This window comes from Salmo salar, chromosome ssa29, assembly GCF_905237065.1.
Source record: "Salmo salar chromosome ssa29, Ssal_v3.1, whole genome shotgun sequence".
In the NCBI taxonomy this organism is placed as follows: Eukaryota; Metazoa; Chordata; class Actinopteri; order Salmoniformes; family Salmonidae; genus Salmo; species Salmo salar.
The window spans coordinates 2993487-3012782 of record NC_059470.1 but is presented as its reverse complement, the minus strand read 5'-3'; the positions used below and the strand labels follow the sequence as shown (position 1 = coordinate 3012782).

The 19296-nt window shown below is 41.6% G+C and overlaps 1 protein-coding gene across 5 annotated transcripts in view; it reads right to left on the bottom strand.

The window, feature by feature from the left end:
* LOC106590044 (supervillin) overlaps positions 1-19296 on the bottom strand; it is a 167760-nt gene that overhangs the window by 40367 nt on the left and 108097 nt on the right. For 3 of the 5 annotated variants that reach the window (XM_045710631.1, XM_014180556.2, XM_045710632.1), the window contains 3 exons: positions 15988-16068; positions 2053-2224; positions 1203-1295 (listed from right to left, as the gene is read on the bottom strand). In XM_045710631.1, the coding sequence (XP_045566587.1) occupies positions 1203-1295; positions 2053-2224; positions 15988-16068 (346 nt within the window). Of the gene's footprint in view, positions 1-1202; positions 1296-2052; positions 2228-15987; positions 16069-19296 lie in introns of all 5 variants that reach the window. The other 2 variants (XM_045710634.1, XM_045710635.1) reach the window with 2 other exon arrangements.

Genomic DNA, 19296 nt, shown 5'->3' with positions numbered 1-19296 from the left:
AGTGTATTTTATATTGAATGGCTATTGATACACACACTTCATGATGAAGATGAGTAATATAATAATATCCACAAGAACTCCTCAGTAGCGTTTACATTTGTGTCTAACGACAGTAAAGGACATAACCCAGTCACAACCTTTTACCCCAAACAACATAATGCAGTCACAACCAGGGGTTGGAACTGAAATGATTTTCCAATTGTTCTGAACAGAACAGCTCATTAATTTACTCGACCCATTAGCATGGATAGAGAAGCTTGCTAGTTATTTACGTACATGTTTGATTGGTCAGATAAATGCATGCGCGAGATGCGACTGAAATCTCACCGGAGAGATCGACAGCAGGAAGCCTGTGGTTAAGAGCATTGGGCCAGTAACCGAAAGGTCACTTGTTTGAATCCTAGAGTGGACTAGCTGAAAAATCTGTCAACATGCCCTTGAGCAAGGCACTTAAGTGTAATGGCTCCTGTAAGTTGCTCTGGATAGGAGCGTTTGCTAAATAACTCAAATGTAAAATTGGAGAGGGGTGGACATAGAGGGGGCTCGGCTTGAACATTATGACATGACGTGAACTGGAATGTCTTTAGGCTATTACTAACGTTATAACGTTACAGAATTATATACTAGACATTAGGCATATTTTTGGAACAAAAAAAATACATTAACTGGTTCTGAAGATCTTAAAATAACAGTTCTATTCTGGAACACTAGAGATCACTTTAGTTCCAGGTTCTGTTTATGTTCTTAAAATGTTTGTGTTTTTTTTCAGTTTTGTTCTCTGAACTGGTTCCAACCCCTGGTCAAATATAATAATCCATTGTTGACATAGTCCCAAACTGTTTTGCTTGTCAGCAATCAAGTTTTCAAGATATGTAACTTTCAAAATACAGAAATTATCCCCATATGATGCTGCGATGTGTATCATATGATGCAAAATACATCATACAGAGATGATTCCTGTATTTTGAAAGATAGTTTTTGGGTGGACTTACCCTTTAAGGTGACTCATAGACCAGAGAGGAGAGAGAGGTGATTGTTCAATTATGATTTTTCCCTTTCTCACAAAAATGTGAACTCGTTCAATCCCACTCAAAAGTTTAAAGCTTTGGATTGGTGTAATAAATATGGTAGACAACCTGTCCAATGCTTTTGAATCCCTGAGGGTGAGGGAGAAATGGGAAAAACTGAATTGGGCTACTGACCTTCCAGGGGCTTGGAGATGGCAGGAGTGGTGTTCTTGGGTTTGGAAGGGAGAGACATCACAGGGTTCAAGAGAGCAGAAGGAGAAGCCAGACCTGAAACACACACAGAAAGATATTAACAATATAATTGGATATTCCACCACATGAAACAACAGAAGAGACTTGAAAAGTTAGGGCATAATGTAAATTAACCACTGTAATGTAGGTCATGCTGCAGCTCCTTCTATTTTACAGACACATACATGCATACATGCATACATGCATACATACACATATATATATATATATATATATATATATATATATATATATATATATATATATATATATATATTATTGTGTTTGAGCTACTGTAGCAATACGCTAGCCACCCACCCAGCAGCAACAGTAGTACTGTAACAGTAACTGTCTGTCAGTCAGTGCTTGTGTTCTCCCCCCCTCCATTTCTTACAGTAATGCACCATGCTTCACTCAATCTCACTCAGCAGTAAACCTGACTGAACCAGGAACCGCCAAGACCCTCTGTACTACTGCTAACTGGATAATAGGAGACCAACTATATAGTTTTCGGCCAGAGTGAAATACACACTGACTGCTGCTACTCTATGGGAGCTGGGAGGGTCTGGGAAGGCTGTAGGGAGAATTCTAGTCACTGGCTGCCAAAACAAACTGCAGGGTTATATGGAATGAGTGTAACTGAATTGCGAATTGACACTGAAGACCACTATCCACTGACTGACACAAACCCTGGCTCCGTGTGCGCTCAGATGCGTGTGCAAATACATGTGTTTTTGTGCAAGTGTGCCCATGCATGTGTGTGTGTGTGTGTGTGTGTATTAGATGACCCGACCTTTCTTGACCATGCGTGCGGCCACAGTGAACTGTGTGGAGTCGTTAGCGGCCCCATGGCCCTTGGACTTCCAGGCCTCTTCTCGGGCCACGATCAGCTGCTTCCTCTCATGGATAGACATCTCTATACGCTGGTTCTGGTTTTCCGTAGTCTCCTCTTCCCCTCCCATCCCCTGCTTGGAAAACACAGAGACATGGGGATTGGAAGACTCTGGGTGTATTCAGTGATGTGAAATATTGTCTATGTCCCAAATGGCAGCCTATTACCTACAATGCATTCGGGAAAGTATTCAGACCCCTTGACTTTTTCCACATTTTGTTACATTACAGTCTTGTTCTAAAATTGATCAAATATATATTTTTCTTCATCAATCTACACACAAAACCCCATAATGACAAAGCGAAAACAGGTTTAGAATTTTTAGCAAATTTATAGAAAATAAAAAACAATAATACCTTATTTACATAAGTATTCAGACCCTTTACTATGAGACTCGAAATTGAGCTCAGGTGCATCCTCTTTCCATTGATCATCCTTGACATGTTCCTACAACTTGGAGTCCATCTGTGGTAAATTCAATTGATTGGACATGATTTAGAAAGGCACACAACTGTCTATATAAGGTCCCACAGTTGACAGTGCACGTCAGAGCAAAACCAAGCCATGAGGTCGAAAGAATTGTCCGTAGAGCTCCGAGACACGAAGGTGTCGAGGCACAGATCTGGGGAAGGGTACCAAAAAATGTCTGCAGCATTGAAGGTCCCCAAGAACACAGTGGCCTCCATCATTCTTAAATGGAAGAAGTTTGGAACCACCAAGACACTTCCTAGAGCTGGCCACCAGGCCAAACTGAGCAATCGGGGGAGAAGGGCCTTGGTCAGGGAGGTGAATAAGAACCCGATGCTCACTCTGACAGAGCTCCAGAGTTCCTCTTTGGAGATGGGAGAATCTTCCAGAAGGACAACCATCAAAACCAGCAGTCCATCAAGCAGACCTTTATGGTAGAGTGGCCAGACGGAAGCCACTCATCAGTAAAAGGCAATTGAAAGCCCACTTGCAGTTTACCAAAAGGCACCTAAAGACTCTCAGACCATGAGAAACAAAATTCTCTGGTCTGATGAAACCAAGATTGAACTCTTTGGCCTGAATGTCAAGTTTCACGTCTGGAGGAAACCTGGCACCATCCCTACAATGAAGCATGGTGGTGGCAGAATCATGCTGTGGGGAAGTTTTTCAGCGGCAGGGACTGGGAGACTAGTCAGGATAGAGGGAAAGATGAATGGAGCTAAGTACAAAGGTCCTTGATGAAAACCTGCTCCAGAGCACTCAGGACCTCAGACTGGGGCGAAGGTTCTCCTTCCAACAGGACAACGACCCTAAGCACACAGCCAAGACAATGCAGCAGTGGCATCAGGACAAGTCTCTGAATGTCCTTGAGTGGCCCAGCCAGAGTCTGAACCCGATCGAACATCTCTGGAGAGACCTGAAAATAGCTGTGCAGCGACACTCCCCATTCAACCTGACAAAGCTTGAGGATCTGCAGAGAAGAATGGGTGAAACTCCCCAAATACAGCTGTGCCAAGCTGGTAGCATCATACCTGAGAAGAATCGAGGCTATAATTGCTTCCAAAGGTGTTTCAACAAAGTACTGAGTAAAGGGTCCAAATACTTATGTAACTGTGATATCACTTTTTATATACACACACACACACACACACACACACACACACACACACACACACACACACACACACACACACACACACACACACACACACACACACTTGAAGTCGGAAGTTTACGTACACTTAGGTTGGAGTCATTAAAACTCGTTTTTCAACCACTCCACAAATTACTTGCTGAGAAACTATAGTTTTGGCAAGTCGGATAGGACATCTACTTTGTGCATGACACAAGTCATTTTTCCAACAATTGTTTACAGACAGATTATTTCATTTATAATTCACTGTTTCACAATTCCAGTGGGTCAGAAGTTTACAAACACTAAGTTGACTGTGCCTTTAAACAGCTTGTAAAATTCTAGAAAATGATGTCATGGCTTTAGAAGCTTCTGATAGGCTAATTGACATCATTTGAGTCAATTGGAGGTGGACCTGTGGATGTATTTCAAGGCCTACCTTCAAACTCAGTGCCTCTTTGCTTGACATGATGGGAAATTCAAAAGAAATCAGCCAAGACAGCCAGAAAACATTTTTTTGGACCTCCACAAGTCTGGTTCATCCTTGGGAGCAATTTCCAAATGCCTGAAGGTACCACGTTCATCTGTACAAACAATAGTGTGCAAGTATAAACACCACGGGACCAAGCAGCCATCATACCACTCAGGAAAGAGACACGTTCTGTCTCCTCGAGATGAATGTACTTTGGTACAAAAAGTGCAAATCATTCCCAGAACAGCAAAGGACCTTGTGAAGATGCTGGAGGAAACAGGTACAAAAGTATCTATATCCACAGCAAAACAAGTCCTATATCGACATAACCTGAAAGGCTGCTCAGCAAGGAAGAAGCCACTGCTCCAAAACCGCCATAAAAAAAGCCAGATTACGGTTTACAACTGCACATGGGGACAAAGATCGTACATTTTGGACAAATGTCCTCTGGTCTGATTAAACAAAATAGATATGTTTGGCTATAATGACCATCGTTATGTTTGGAGGAAAAAGGGGGAGGCTTGCAAGCCGAAGAACACCATCACAACCGTGAAGCACGGGGTGGCAGCATCATGTTGTGGGGGTGCTTTGCTGCAGGAGGGACTGGTGCACTTCACAAAATAGATGGCATCATGAGGGAGGACAATTATGTGGATATATTGAAGCAACATCTCAAGACATCAGTCAGGAAGTTAAAACTTGGTCGCAAATGGGTCTTCCAAATGGACAATGACCCCAAGCATACTTCCAAAGGTGTGGCAAAATGGCTTAAGGACAACAAAGTCAAGGTATTGGAGTGACCATTTCAAAGCCCTGACCTCAACCCTATAGAAAATTTGTGGGCAGAACTGAAAAATCGTGTGTGAGCAAGGAGGCCAACAAACCTGACTCAGTTACACCAGCTCTGTCAGGAGGAATGGGCCAAAATTCACCCCACTGATTGTGGGAAGCTCGTGGATGGCTACCTGAAATGTTTGACCTAAGTTAAACAATTTAAAGGCAATGCTACCAAATACTAATTGAGTGCATGTAAACTTCTGATGCACTGGGAATGTGATGAAAGAAATACAAGCTGAAATGAATCATTCTCTCTACTATTATTCTGACATTTCACATTCTTAAAATAAAGTGGTGATCCTAACTGACCTAAAACAGGGAATTTTTTACTCTGATTAAATGTCTGGAATTGTGAAAAACTGAGTTGAAATGTATTTGGCTAAGGTGTATGCAAACATCCGACTTCAACTGTGTGTGTGTGTATATATACATATCTATAAAAATCTGCAAAAATGTATAAAAACCTATTTTTGCTTTGTCATTATGGGGTATTGTGTGTAGATTGGATTTTTTTTACATCCATTTTAGAATAAGGCTGTAACGTAGCAAAATGTGGAAAAAGTCAAGGGGTCTGAATACTTTCTGAATGCAATGTATAGTGCACTACTTTTGATGGATCCTGGTCAACAGTAGTACACCACATATGGAATAGGGTGTCATATGGGACACACCCCTAAGGTGTATTCAGTGAGGTGAAACGTTCAGAACATTGAAGATGGAAATATTTGTGCAGTTGTGGTGTGGTACTAACTATAATCACCATTCACTTAATGTAGCACACCATTGAACAACATCAAAATCATACCTGGCATACCCATAGATTTCCCCATTACAAAAATGCCTTGTGTCTACTATAGCATATCTACAGACTACCCTTTACAAAAGTGCCTTCAATTCATATGAATTGACTGGTTTGACAGAGAGAAGTGAAAAAATGTACAGTGTATGGGATGAAATGGCATGAATGCACAATATTCGTTTACAGTTAATTTACTGAAAGAGAACCCAATCACGACAGAATGAAGCAGAGCATGGGAGTTGGACGACCATGTCAGGACGAGCACAAAACGAAAGCAACCACACAAATATAAACATCGAGAACAAGTTAATTCACATGAGTACACACACAGACACACTCGAGTTCTGTAGCCAACATCAAAGCTGTACCGTTTGCACTGTAAGCCCATGATAAGCGCTGAAGTAGGCCTATATGTGTGAGAGTAGGCCTATATATCTGTGAGTGAGTGACTGTTGGACTATTGGAGTGGGTGAATGGTTCACCTTCCTTCTCCAAGGGTGCCTCTCATCGCTAACAATAGAGGGACTGGTCACTCTGGAAAGTGGGGGCTGAAGATTCCAGACAAGTGGGGGCTGTTGACTCTGGACATAAAGGGACTGGTAGCTTTCACATGACCGTGAAGATGTGTCATGGGCGGAGGAAAGGAAGGGCGGAGAAAGGAAAGAAGAGAGGATGAAATGAGAGGAATGACTGAAGGACAGAGAGGAGAGGATGCAGCCTAGCTAGAAGCCTAGCAAAAAGATGTGACATTTAATCTCACCATCACCATAGAGTGTCAAAGCTATGTAGCGTCACAGCTATGTAGCATCATGGGCTACAGTACCAGTCAAAAGTTTGGACACACCTACTCATTCAAGGGTTTTTATTTATTAGAATAATAGTTTAGACATCAAAACTGGAATCATGTGGTAGCCAAAAAATTGTTAAACAAATCTAAACATATTTTATATTCTTCAAAGTAGCCACCCTTTGACTTGATGCCAGCTTGGCACACTCTTGGCATTCTCTCAACCAGCTTAATTAGGAATGCCTTTCCAAAAGTCTTGAAGGAGTTCCCACATATGCTGAGCACTTGTTGGCTCCTTTTCCTTCAATGCGGTCCAACTCATTCCAAACCATCTCAATTTTGTTTAGGTCGGGTGATTTTGGAGGCCAGGTCATCTGATGCAGCACTCCATCACTCTCCTTCTTGGTCAAATAGCCCTTACACAGCCTGGAGGTGTGTTTTGGGTCCTTGTCTTGTTGAAAAACAAATGGTAGTCCCACTAAGCGCAAACCGTATGGTATGGTGTATCGCTGCAGAATGCTGTGGTAGCCATGCTGGGTAAGTGTGCCTTGAATTCTAAATAAATCACTGACAGTGTGACTACCACAGCACCCCCACACCATCACACCTCCTCCTCCATGCTTTACGGTGGGAACCACACATGTGGAGATCATAAGTTCACCTACTCTACGTCTCACAAAGACATGGCGGTTGGAACCAAAAATCTAAAATTTAGACTCATCAGACCATTTCCACCGGGCAAATGTCCATTGCTCATGTTTCTTGCCCCAAGCAAGGCTCTTCTTCTTATTGGTGTCCTTTAGTAGTAGTTTCTTTGCAGAAATTCTGTAGCAATAGAAGTAATGGTGCATGAGGAGATGTCTGCCGTTTTACGATCTCCTAACCAATTGTGCTAATGTGTGTGTTTTCTCGCGTTATTTGTAACTTATTTTGTACACAATGTTTCTGCCACCGTGTCTTATGACCGAAAAGTGCTTCTAGATCTCAGGACAGCAATTACTCACCCAATACTGGAGAAACACTTTTTCTTTAACGAGTCAGACGGGAAGGATTTACTTCAGACGCCCGACAAGGCCCTCATCCCCGTCATTCACAGGAGAAAGAGACGCAGATAGCGGAGACAGATCCTTACAAGGTCTGGGTGCCTTGTAAGGATCCAACATTGAGCGGGTAATCTCCCCTTACCATGGATCCTATTAGCCAACGTACAATCAATGGAAAATTAATAGACAAACTACGATCACGTATATCCTACCAATGGAACATTAAAAACTGTAATATATTATGTTTCACCGAGTCGTGGCTGAATGACGACATGAATAACACACAGCTTGGCGGGTTTTAAGCTTTTTTGGCTGGATAGGACAGCGGCCTCTGGTAAGACAAGGGGTGGCGGTCTATGTATATTTGTAAACTGCTGGTGCACGAAATCTAAGGAAGTCTCAAGGTTTTGCTCGCCTGAGTATCTCATGATAAGCTGTATACCAAACTATTTACCAAGAGAGTTTTCATCTATATTCTTCGTAGCTGTGAATTTACCACCACAAACCGATGCTGGCACTAAGACCGCACTCTGTATACGGCCATAAGCAAACAAGAAAACGCTCATCCAGAGGCGGTGCTCCTAGTGGCTGGGGACTTTAATACAGGGAAACTTAAATCCGTTTAACCTAATTTCTACCAGCATGTTAAATGTGCAACCAGAAGGAAAAAAAACTCTAGACAAGCTTTACGCCACACACAGAGATGCGTACAAAGTTCTCCCTCGCCCTCCATTTGGCAAATCTGACCGTAGTTCTATCCTCCTGATTCCTGCTTTCAAGCAAAAACTAAAGCAGGATGCACCAGTGACTCAGTCAATAAGAAAGTGGTCAGATGAAGCAGATGCTAAGCTACAGGACTGTTTCGCTAGCACAGACTGGAATATGTTACGGGATTCTTCCAATGGCACTGAGGAGTACACCACATCAGTCACTGACTTCATCAATAAGTGCATCGATGACATCATCCCCACAGCGACAGTACATACATACCCCAACCAGAAGCCAGGGATTATAGGCAACATCCACATTGAGCTAAAGGGTAGAGCTGCCGCTTTCAAGGAGCGGGACTCTAACCTGGAAGCTTATAAGAAATCCTGCTATGCCCTCCGACGAACCATCAAACAGGCAAAGCGCCAATACAGGACTAAGATTGAGTCATACAATTTTTTTAATTTAACCTTTATTTACCTAGGCAAGTCAGTTAAGAACAAATTCTTATTTACAATAACGGCCTAGGAACAGTGGGTTAACTGCCTTGTTCAGGGGCAGAATGGCAGATTTTTCTCTGGTCAGCTCAGGGATTTGATCTAGCAACCTATAGGTTACTGGCCCAACAGTCTAACCACAAGGCTACCTGCCGCCCCAATATACCAGCTCTGACGCTCGTTGGCTGTGACAGGGCTTGCAAACCATTACAAACTACAAAAGGGAAGCACAGCCGCCAGCTGCCCAGTGACACGAGCCTACCAGATGAGCTAAATTACTTCTACGCTCGCTTCGAGGCAAGTAACACTGAAACATGCATGAGAGCATCAGCTGTTCCGGACGACTGTGTGATCACGCTCTCCGCAGACGATGTGAGTAAGACCTTTAAACAGGTCAACATCCACAAGGCCACAGGGCCAGACGGATTACCAGGACGTGTATTCCGAGCACGCGCTGACCAACTGGCAAGTGTCTTTACTGACATTTTCAACATCTCCCTGACGGAGTCTGAAATACCAACATGTTTCAAGCAGATCCCCATAGTCCCTGTGTCAAAGAACACTAAGGTAACCTGCCTAAATGACTACCGACCCGTAGCACTCACATCTGTAGCCATGAAGTGCTTTGCATACCGCCCCAACAGATCCACAGTTGACGCAGTCTCTATTGCACTCAACACTGCCCTTTCTCACCTGGACAAAAGGAACACCTGTGTGTGAATGATAATCATTGACTACAGCTCAGTGTTAAACACCACAGTGCCCTCAAAGCTCATCACTAAGCTAAGGACCCTGGGACTAAACACCTCCCTCTGTAACTGGATCCTGGACTTCCTCACGGTCCGCCCACAGGTGGTAAGGGTGGGTAACAACACATCCGCCAAGCTTATCTCCAATAATGGGGCCCCTCAAATCAAAAATCAAATCAAATTTTATTAGTCACATGCGCCGAATACAACAGGTATTATGATTGATTACTTACGAGCGCCTAACCAACAATGCAGTTAAAAATATATATATATGAATAAAACTAAGAAATAAAAGTAACAAGTAATTAAAGAGCAGCAGTAAAATAACAATAACAAAACTACATACAGGGGGCTACCGGTACAGAGTCAATGTACGGGGGGGGCCGGATAGTTGAGGTAATATGTACATGTAGGTAGAGTTATTAAAGTGACTATGCATAGATGACAACAGAGTAGCAGTGGTGTAAAGGGGGGGGGGTGCAAATAGTCTGGGTGGCCATTTGATTAGATGTTCAGGAGTCTTATGGCTTGGGGGTAGAAGCTGTTTAGAAGCCTCTTGGACCTAGACTTGGAGCACCGGTACCGCTTGCCATGTGGTAGCAGAGAGAACAGTCTATGACTAGGGTCTTTGACAATTTTTATGGCATTCCTCTGACACCGCCTGGTATAGATGTCTTGGATGGCAGGAAGCTTGGCCCCAGTGATGTACTGGGCCATACCCTCTGTAGTGCCTTGCGGTCAGAGGCCGAGCAGCTGCCATACCAGGCAGTGATGCAACCAGTCAGGATGCTTTCGATGGTGCAGCTGTACAACATTTTGAGGATCTGAGGACCCATGTCAATTTTTTTCAGTCTCCTGAGGAGGAATTGGTTTTGTTGTGCCCTCTTCACGACTATCTTGGTGTGCTCGGACCATGTTAGTTTGTTGGTGATGTGGACACCAAGGGACTTGAAGCTCTCAACCTGCTCCACTACAGCCCCATTGATGAGAATGGAGGCGTGCTCAGTCCTCTTTTTCCTGAAGTCCACAATCATCTCCTTTGTCTTGATCACGTTGAGGGGGAGGTTGTTGTCCTGGCACCACACGGCCAGGTATCTGACCTCCTCCCTATAGGCTGTCTCGTCATTGTTGGTGATCAGGCTGTTGTGTCATCAGCAAACTTAATGATGGTGTTGGAGTCGTGCCTGGCCGTGCAGTCATGAGTGAACAGGGAGTACACATATGATTAGTACATAATAAATTCAATGACAATAAGATAATAATTTTGACCTGATTACGTTCATAAAATCACTTTATCTCTATTCAATTATTATTTTTATCTATTTCTCTATGCGTTGATTGGTGGGGAAAAACATGTCTTCGTAGCCTAGACTACTTTTTTTTAACGTCAACATTTCCATACCCTAATTGTAGTCTAACCAATACCCAAATGGAGATTCAGTGAAAATAAAAATCTCATTGATTTATCAAGACCAGTCCCCATGCAGGCCATGTCCAGACTTTCTCGGTAACCTCAAGTACTCATTAACTCTGTCTTTAATGCTTTTTCGGGTTGCATCAGTCATGGACAGAAACTGCTGAGACACAGTATTAATGATGAACACACAGAAGTTCACTGGTAAGCCACATTTGCCTCGGGAACCATCCCAGTGCTATTCGCAAACACTATCAGATGCCTGTGCTATGCCGAACGCGAAATCCCAGGAAAATGAACAGGTACAGTAGGCTACAATACCGTAAAGTAGGCCTAATAATGCAAAATATAATGCTTAAATAAATCGACTGCTGTCTTTACTGTATACTGCACATTTTTACAGTGTATTCCATCTCCAGCAAGGCTATTCAAGCGATCAACTCACTAATGGATGAAGATGATGAGCGCTCGGCAAAGGCCATTTGTAATCTGCTGGCATCACGGCACAACATCTACATCGCTCTAATCACAGTCAGAAGACAGTTAAAGAAACTTACGTGGACTTATAGAAAGGCTCTTTAAGACATTTTATATATATTTTTTTTCTCCCCAGAACATTAACCATGTGTGTTCTCTTGTTTTGTACTGTTCTGTAGTTTCAACCCAATAATTTGTCTGACAAACAAAGAACTTTGCGTCCTGCAGGCCCAGGCATGGATCAAAGCTGGCGAGATCCAAGCATCCCCTCAAACGCCATATGTGGGGGGAAATAGACCTTTATGTAGTAAAATAAATATCAATAAATAAAAGACCTACAACACCTACGGTAGACCTACAGTATATCTAAAAAAACAAACATGTTTCTTCTCTACATCCATAGGTCTCCTGATTTAAACCCGATCGAACTTGTTTGGCATCAACTGAAAACATTAATCCGTAACTCTGCCAAGCCTACAAGCTAAGATGTATGTTTCTTGTTATTTTCTTAATGAAAGCATAAAGATGTTGATGAAGAACTGTTAGGGCCAAATTGGGCGATTTTCACACCTACAGCAGCCGGGCTATGAAGAGTTGTGTGTCAATTCATAAACGATGTGCCATGGAATCTCTTCCGAACTATTTTGCAATCTATATGGCTCTCTGACGTTTTGCGGTTGCATGAGGTCTTGAGATAGAAATGTAACACTTTAGAGTACTTAAGCATTGAATACATTGCAAATTGGGGGATTTTCACACCTACAGTAGTTGGGCCATGAAAAGTCTATTGTCCTGTTAATAGGAAACATTGTTTGCATGATGGGCTACACCTGCTACAGTACTACAGCACACTTGTAAAAAAACAAGTGTTTGAAAACCAGTTTTCAAAATGCCTCCAGCTGTCCATCGCTACATTAAATAAAAACATAGCATCTTGTTTACATTGTGTACATTCTTTATTGTAACCACAATGTACCAAAACATTTGTATCAACCTTTCCAATTACTTTTAGAGTTTGGGATTTACAAATGTGCGCTGTGAGAATATCTAATAATAATAATAATAATAGCTTTGTAAATAAGGATGCATTATGAAAGGAAAACAACATGCGCAAGAGACGGTGGTAACATTTTTCCTTTTAGAGACTATAATACTGTACATGCCATCCAGGTCCAGGCCATTTTCATTTCTCTTAGAACAAAAACCTTAGTGTAACAACAGTTTTAGTAAGTCATATGCTACGGTCCAGTTACAGCTTATTCTGATCCAGTAGAAACCAAAAAGGTTTGGGTGTGTGTGCAGTTCAGGAGGAACGGAAAATTGAGTGTCAATTCATAAACCATGTGCCATCAAAAATCTCTTCCCAACTATTTCCCAACTACTACTATCCTACCGATCCTTGACTTCGGCGATGTCATTTCCAAAATAGCCCCCAACACTCTACTCAGCAAATTGGATGTAGTCTATCACAGTGCCATCCGTTTTATCACCAAAGCCCCATATACTATCCACCACTGCAACCTGTATGCTCTCGTTGGCTGGCCCCCACTACATATCCGTCGCCAAACCCACTGGCTCCAGGTCATATATAAGTCTTTGCTAGGTAAAGCCCCGCCTTATCTCAGCTCACTGGTCACCATAGCAACACCCACCCGTAGCAAGAGCTCCAGCAGGTATATTACACTGGTCATCCCCAAAGCCAACACTTCCTTTGGCCGCCTTTCCTTCCATTTCTCTGCTGCCAATGACTGGAACGAATTGCAAAAATATCTGAAGCTGGAGACTTATATCGCACCCTCTCTAACTTTAAGCATTAGCCGTCTGAGCAGCTTACTGTACCTGTACACAGCCAATCTGTAAATAGCACACCCGACTACCTCATCCCCATAGTATTACTTACCCGCTTGCTCTTTTGCACCCCAGTATCTCTACTGGCACATCATCATCTGCACATCTTTCACTCCAGTATTAATGCTAAATTGTAATTATTTTTGCCTCTAGGGCCTATTTATTGCCTACCTACCTACTCTTATACATTTGCACACACTGTACATAGATTTTTCTATTTTTCTTTTCTTTTGAATTCTTGACTGTACGTTTGTTTATGTGTAACTCTGTGTTGTTTTCGTCACACTGCTTTGCTTTATCTTGGCCAGGTCGCAGTTGTAAATGAGAACTTGTTCTTAACTGGCCTACCTGGTTTAATAAAAGGTCAAATAAAAAAAAAGAGAAAAAAAAAGAGAAAAAAATGTTTTGCAATCTATATGGCTCTCCGCCAATATATACATTTAGAGGATGGAAGATTCTAAATTAATATCTAAGGGGAATTTTTCATTAGGGCAAATCTATAAAATGACATGCCCAAGAGACTGTGGTAATATTTTTTATTTTAGAGACTATAATACTGTACATGGCATCCAGGTCATTTTCATTTCTCTTAGAATAAAAACCTTAGTGTAACAACAGTTTTAGTAAGTAGTACTGACAAGTAGAAAAAAATATATAGTATTTTTATATCACCAATTCATTGTCAGAGACACATTAGCGCCTTGGGACCCAAAAGCATAATCAGTGCTCTAACTCCCCCTTGTGGTGGTCTGGAGCAATGAAGCAGTGACGCAGGGTACTGTACTAAACCACAAATTATCTCTAAATCCCACAGCATAATCTCAAACATTTCTGTTGAGCAACCACAGTATAACAGGTGGTGTCAGATGAAGAAGGCCCTAAAAATTGTCAAAGACTCCAGCCACCCTAGTCATAAACTGTTCTCTCTGCTACCGCACGGCGAGCAGTACCAGAGCACCAAATCTAGGTCCAAAAGGCTTCTTAACAGCTTCTACCCCCAAGCCATAAGACTTCTGAACAACTAATCAAAGGGCTACCCAGACCCCTCTTTTACGCTGCTGCTACTCACTGTTTATTATCTATGCAGTCACTATGTACATATTACCTCGACTAACCGGTGCCCCCGCACATTGACTCTGTACCAGTACTCCCTGTATATAGCCTCACTATTGTTATTTTACTGCTGCTGTTTAATTATTTATTACATTTTTTACTTATCTATTTTTAGCTTAACATGTATTTTTCTTAACTTCTTAAATCATTGTTGGTTAAGGGCTTGTAAGTAAGCATTTCACTGTAAGGTCTACACCTGTTGTGAGAAATACAATTTGATTTGATTTGAATTCGACTATGAAGGCCTGAATCACGCAGTCTCCTCTGAACAGTTGATGTTGAGATGGGTCTGTTGAACTCAGTGAAACAATTATTTGGGCTGCAATTTCTGAGGCTGGTAACTTACCCTGAACTTATCCTCTGCAGCAGAGGTAACTCTTGCTCTTCCTTTCTTGTGGTGGTCCTCATGAGAGCCAGTTTCATCATAGTGCTTGGTGGTTTTTGCGACCGCACTTGAAGAAACTTGAAAAGTTCTTGACATTTTCCAGATTGACTGACCATCATGTCTTAAAGTAATGGACTGTAATTTCTCGTTTCTTATTTGAGCTGTCCTTTCCATAATATGGACTTGGTCTTTTACCAAATAGGGCTATCTTCTGTATACCACCCATACCTTGTCACAACACAACTGATTGGCCCAAATGCATTAAGAAGGAAAGACATTCCACAAATTAACAAGGCACACCTGTTAATTGAAATGCATTCCAGGGGACTACCTCATGAATCTGGTTGAGAGAATGCTAAGAGTGTGCAAAGCTGTCATCTAAAATATATTTTGATTTGTTTAACACTTTTTTGGTTACTACATGATTCCATATGTGTTATTTCATAGTTTTGATGTCTTCACTATTATTCTACAATGTAGAAAAAAGTAAAAATAAATAAAAACCCTGGAATGACCAAAATGGTACTGTATGTAGCGTCACAGCTATCACGCAACAAAGCTATGTACCGTCAAAGCTACAGATGCATAGAACCAAAGCTCTAGAAGCACTGACCGTCAAATCTATAGTAGCTTATAAATAACCATGCTCTTCATTGGCAGAACTAGGCTTTGGAAGAGTAGGCATGTTTTTAAATAGGCCATGAAAAAAAAGTTGCCTCAGAATTGTGCTGTGGCGGTAGTAGGACAGGGAGAGCAGCAGCAGAGCAACATCATTACAATGCCTGCAGACATATGGATAGCACTTTAGGAGTAAGGACAACTATAGAGACCTTACAGAACTGCAGGGTAGCGGATTTAACACACAAGCTCACAGCAGAAAACCGGCCTGGGCTTTTGTTGAGAGTGTATACAGTAATGGATATATGGAATAACATGCATCCATATAGTAGATGAGCTTACCATGCAAAGCCTACAGATGCATGCATGATCTTTGGTGTAGATACTAAGCACATTATTACTAAATAACACTAACTGCATAAAGGAGGTAGGTAGGCTATGCAGGCTGGCTATAGTACGCAGGTCATCAAACTGGATGCATGATCTCACCTGGCTGTACTGATCAAGACACTGACTAATATCATTGTCAGGGAGATCAGGAGGAGAGAAAGTGGTGGTAAAGACGGGCTCCTATGGAGGGAGGGCCATGGAAGACACAGACAGAAAGGTAAAACGGACAGAATCAATGACAGAGGGGAATAAACATTAGATGGAAAAACCAGGATACCGCCAACCCAATATTTTATAGAGCTGCATATGCAACTGTACTTTGACAGAGGTTTGTAAATGTGGATTGTTGTCATAGCCTGCACGCACAACTTCATCCAACACAAACAATGTCATGCAGTTTATGAGTCTGTTTTTAAATGGCTGTATAGACAGGGAATACGAGCTGGTGAATTGGGGGGAAAAAAGTTTTAAAAAAAAGTAAAAATGTAAAAAACAATTGGTTTCAGCATCACACCTGAAACCAAGGCTGCCACCCAAATGGCACCCTATTCTCTACATAGTGCACTACCTTTGACCAAAGCCCTATGGGCACTCGCCAAAGCACTTTATATGGAATAAGTGGCTATTTGGGATGCAAACCCATGCCATCACCACTTTACACAAAAAGCCTTGAGACTTGAACCTACAGCAACAACCACATTAATGACATCTGATAAGCAGCAGAACTGAATTAGAGCAGGTAAAACACACTGTCAACATGACGACACACCATCACCATGGTAATAAATTAAAACACTGACAGGGTTGCACATTTCTGGACACTTAACCCAAATTCCCATGTTTTTCAAGAAATCCAAGTTGGAAGATTCCCAAAATCAGGTGGGAATAAGCAGGAAATACAGGAATCCTCCAAACAGGATTTCTGGAAAACCTGGTAAAGTTACCGGAATTTTGCAACCCTATGTAAAACAGACACCACGCCCCTTCCCCCCTCAAGCACCAATACTACTGTGTATAAAACACCAACACACCAGGCTATGTGTTAGGTTCCCCGCTAACACACTGGTCTTATCCAGAGCTGATCAGACACAGCCAACTCATTAATCAGCATCCCTTCTTCCTAAAGAAGCACAACCAGGAGAAAAAGGACAAGTGTTGTCTGTAGACTAAGTTGTCATCCGATTGGCTGAGGCTAAGCTAAAACGTCAACCTCTACCTCAGCACCCTATAAACCTTAACTGACTATTGAGATGTTGACTTTGAAATACAAGCTATATTCTTGTCAGGTGTCGTTTAAACCAGGGGTTCCCAACCTTTTTTCCCCCCCATGGCCCCCTTCCCTCCCCCTATATTAAATACAAACACCAGCTTTATTTTGTTTAATTTAAGGGACCTAGGAAAATGAAGCTCATTTCCTGAAATTTTACGTGGTTTAACAAGTTTAATTACATCTTTTAGGTACGAAGAAAATAAAGTCTAGAATCATTTCCCCAAATGTTATTCCACTACCAAATGTTTTATGATCACTTATATGAACACTTAATGAAATTACACATACTCCTTTGAGAAAGTGATTAGATCAATTGATAGTGACAGTCACACATTCTCAAGCAAAGTCCAAAGTCTTCCACTGGAATTTTACTGCTTGTTTTTAGCCTTAAGCATTTAATACTTATAAATTATGCATCGTTTTAGATCGGTATAAACGATCGTAGATATATATATCTATCAAATCAAGATGCATACACATACACCATATGGGGGGCGATGCCTGAGTCCCTGAAGTTGCTGTGAGCTGTACCTTTAACATTTTAAGCAATATTTAAGCAACATTTTAAGCAATAATTCAGTGTAGTTCAAACTCTAAATAAGCATGGACAATGACATCCTAGAAAATAATCTCATAAAGGGGTTGCCTTTCCTGACTTCTAATTTCTACTGTACTGATGGCTACAGTATACCTCCTTTGACGTCAGAAGGACATGGTTTTGACTGAGCTTCCTGGCCAGGCTGAATGGTAGGTAAAAAAAATAGACTGAAAACAAAAACATCCATCCTTGACCTCATTTGAAGCCCTAAGACTGGCTTATTTCAATTGATTCACTGCCCTTCTCTTTTATGCTTTGATCCTAACTTTACACATTTAGTTTCCTCACTGTTCTTATCTTACTCTACAGAGTTAAAAGATCAGGGCCCATGTTCATAAAGCGTCTCAGAGTAGGAGTGTCGACCTAGGGTCAGACCCACCCCCGTGTAATCTTATTCATTATGATTTAAAGGGAAAACTTTCTCTAACAAAGCACTCCTACTCTAAGACACATGATGAATACAGACGACTCAGGCCTGACAACAGCCTCCTTTTGGTTTTATGAGGGGGAAAGAAAATCAAGTTTATCGCAAAATCTTCAGAGGCTGTCATAACTTGACAAATGGCAGCTGTCATCGCATGTGTAATCTACCATAGCAGGTGTGAAAGAAACACCTAAAATGAATTCCCCTATATACTGGTCTTGACGAGAAAAAAAATGTACTGTCGGGGGAGGTTCTCTTCTGCACTGTTCTACCAATCCGGTAAATGTGGAGGAGGAGTTAACATTTACGTCATTTAGATGGAGTGTCGCTGAAAGCGGAAGTCGAGTCACAGGCTCTCTTTCCATTTCCCCTGAAACCGGAACATCCGGTTGTCGGAGACTCGGCAGAGGTTACCATGTGGAACACTGAGGAATGTTTTCATTCAGTTATGTCAATTACACCCATACTGTAAATTTTTTTTTTTTTTTTTTAAATGACAAAGCAACGAAAATAATTGGATTGGTGAGCCAAAACAAAACATGGTATTTCTGCTTCGGTGGAAGGACAGAGAATAGGGCGAGGTTGTGAATAGTTCTAAACAGAGGTAAGTGTAAAAATCTCCCCACACCACTTAAAAACCCTCATGCAACATAACTACAGTGCGCATGCAGAGATTGAAATAAAGGTTTATTTTGAATGAAAGAAATACATGCAAACGGAAGGAAGACAAATAGATAGAATAGGAGAAATTACATAGAACATGCATTGGTTATTGTAGGCTAAAGACAAGATACAGAAATGACAACAAACATGCATTAGATTCATATCCTACATTTCATGTTTGCCAAATAAATGTGCAAAACCACAACGGATATGTGATATCAATTAATACAATTCCTGATACTGCCCAGGAAGTTATCTTGAGCAGAATACCGGATTTAAGGAAATGATGCCAACCTTAATCTGGTCTTCTTAGTATTACATTTACTTGGAAACTACTGTACAATGTCTTCAGAATACACACATGGTGAGATAACCTAAGTTCGTTGTCTAAATGGCTTACAGAATATGGTAAAACAGTGTAAATACAGTACTACTGATATAGGCTGACTACTC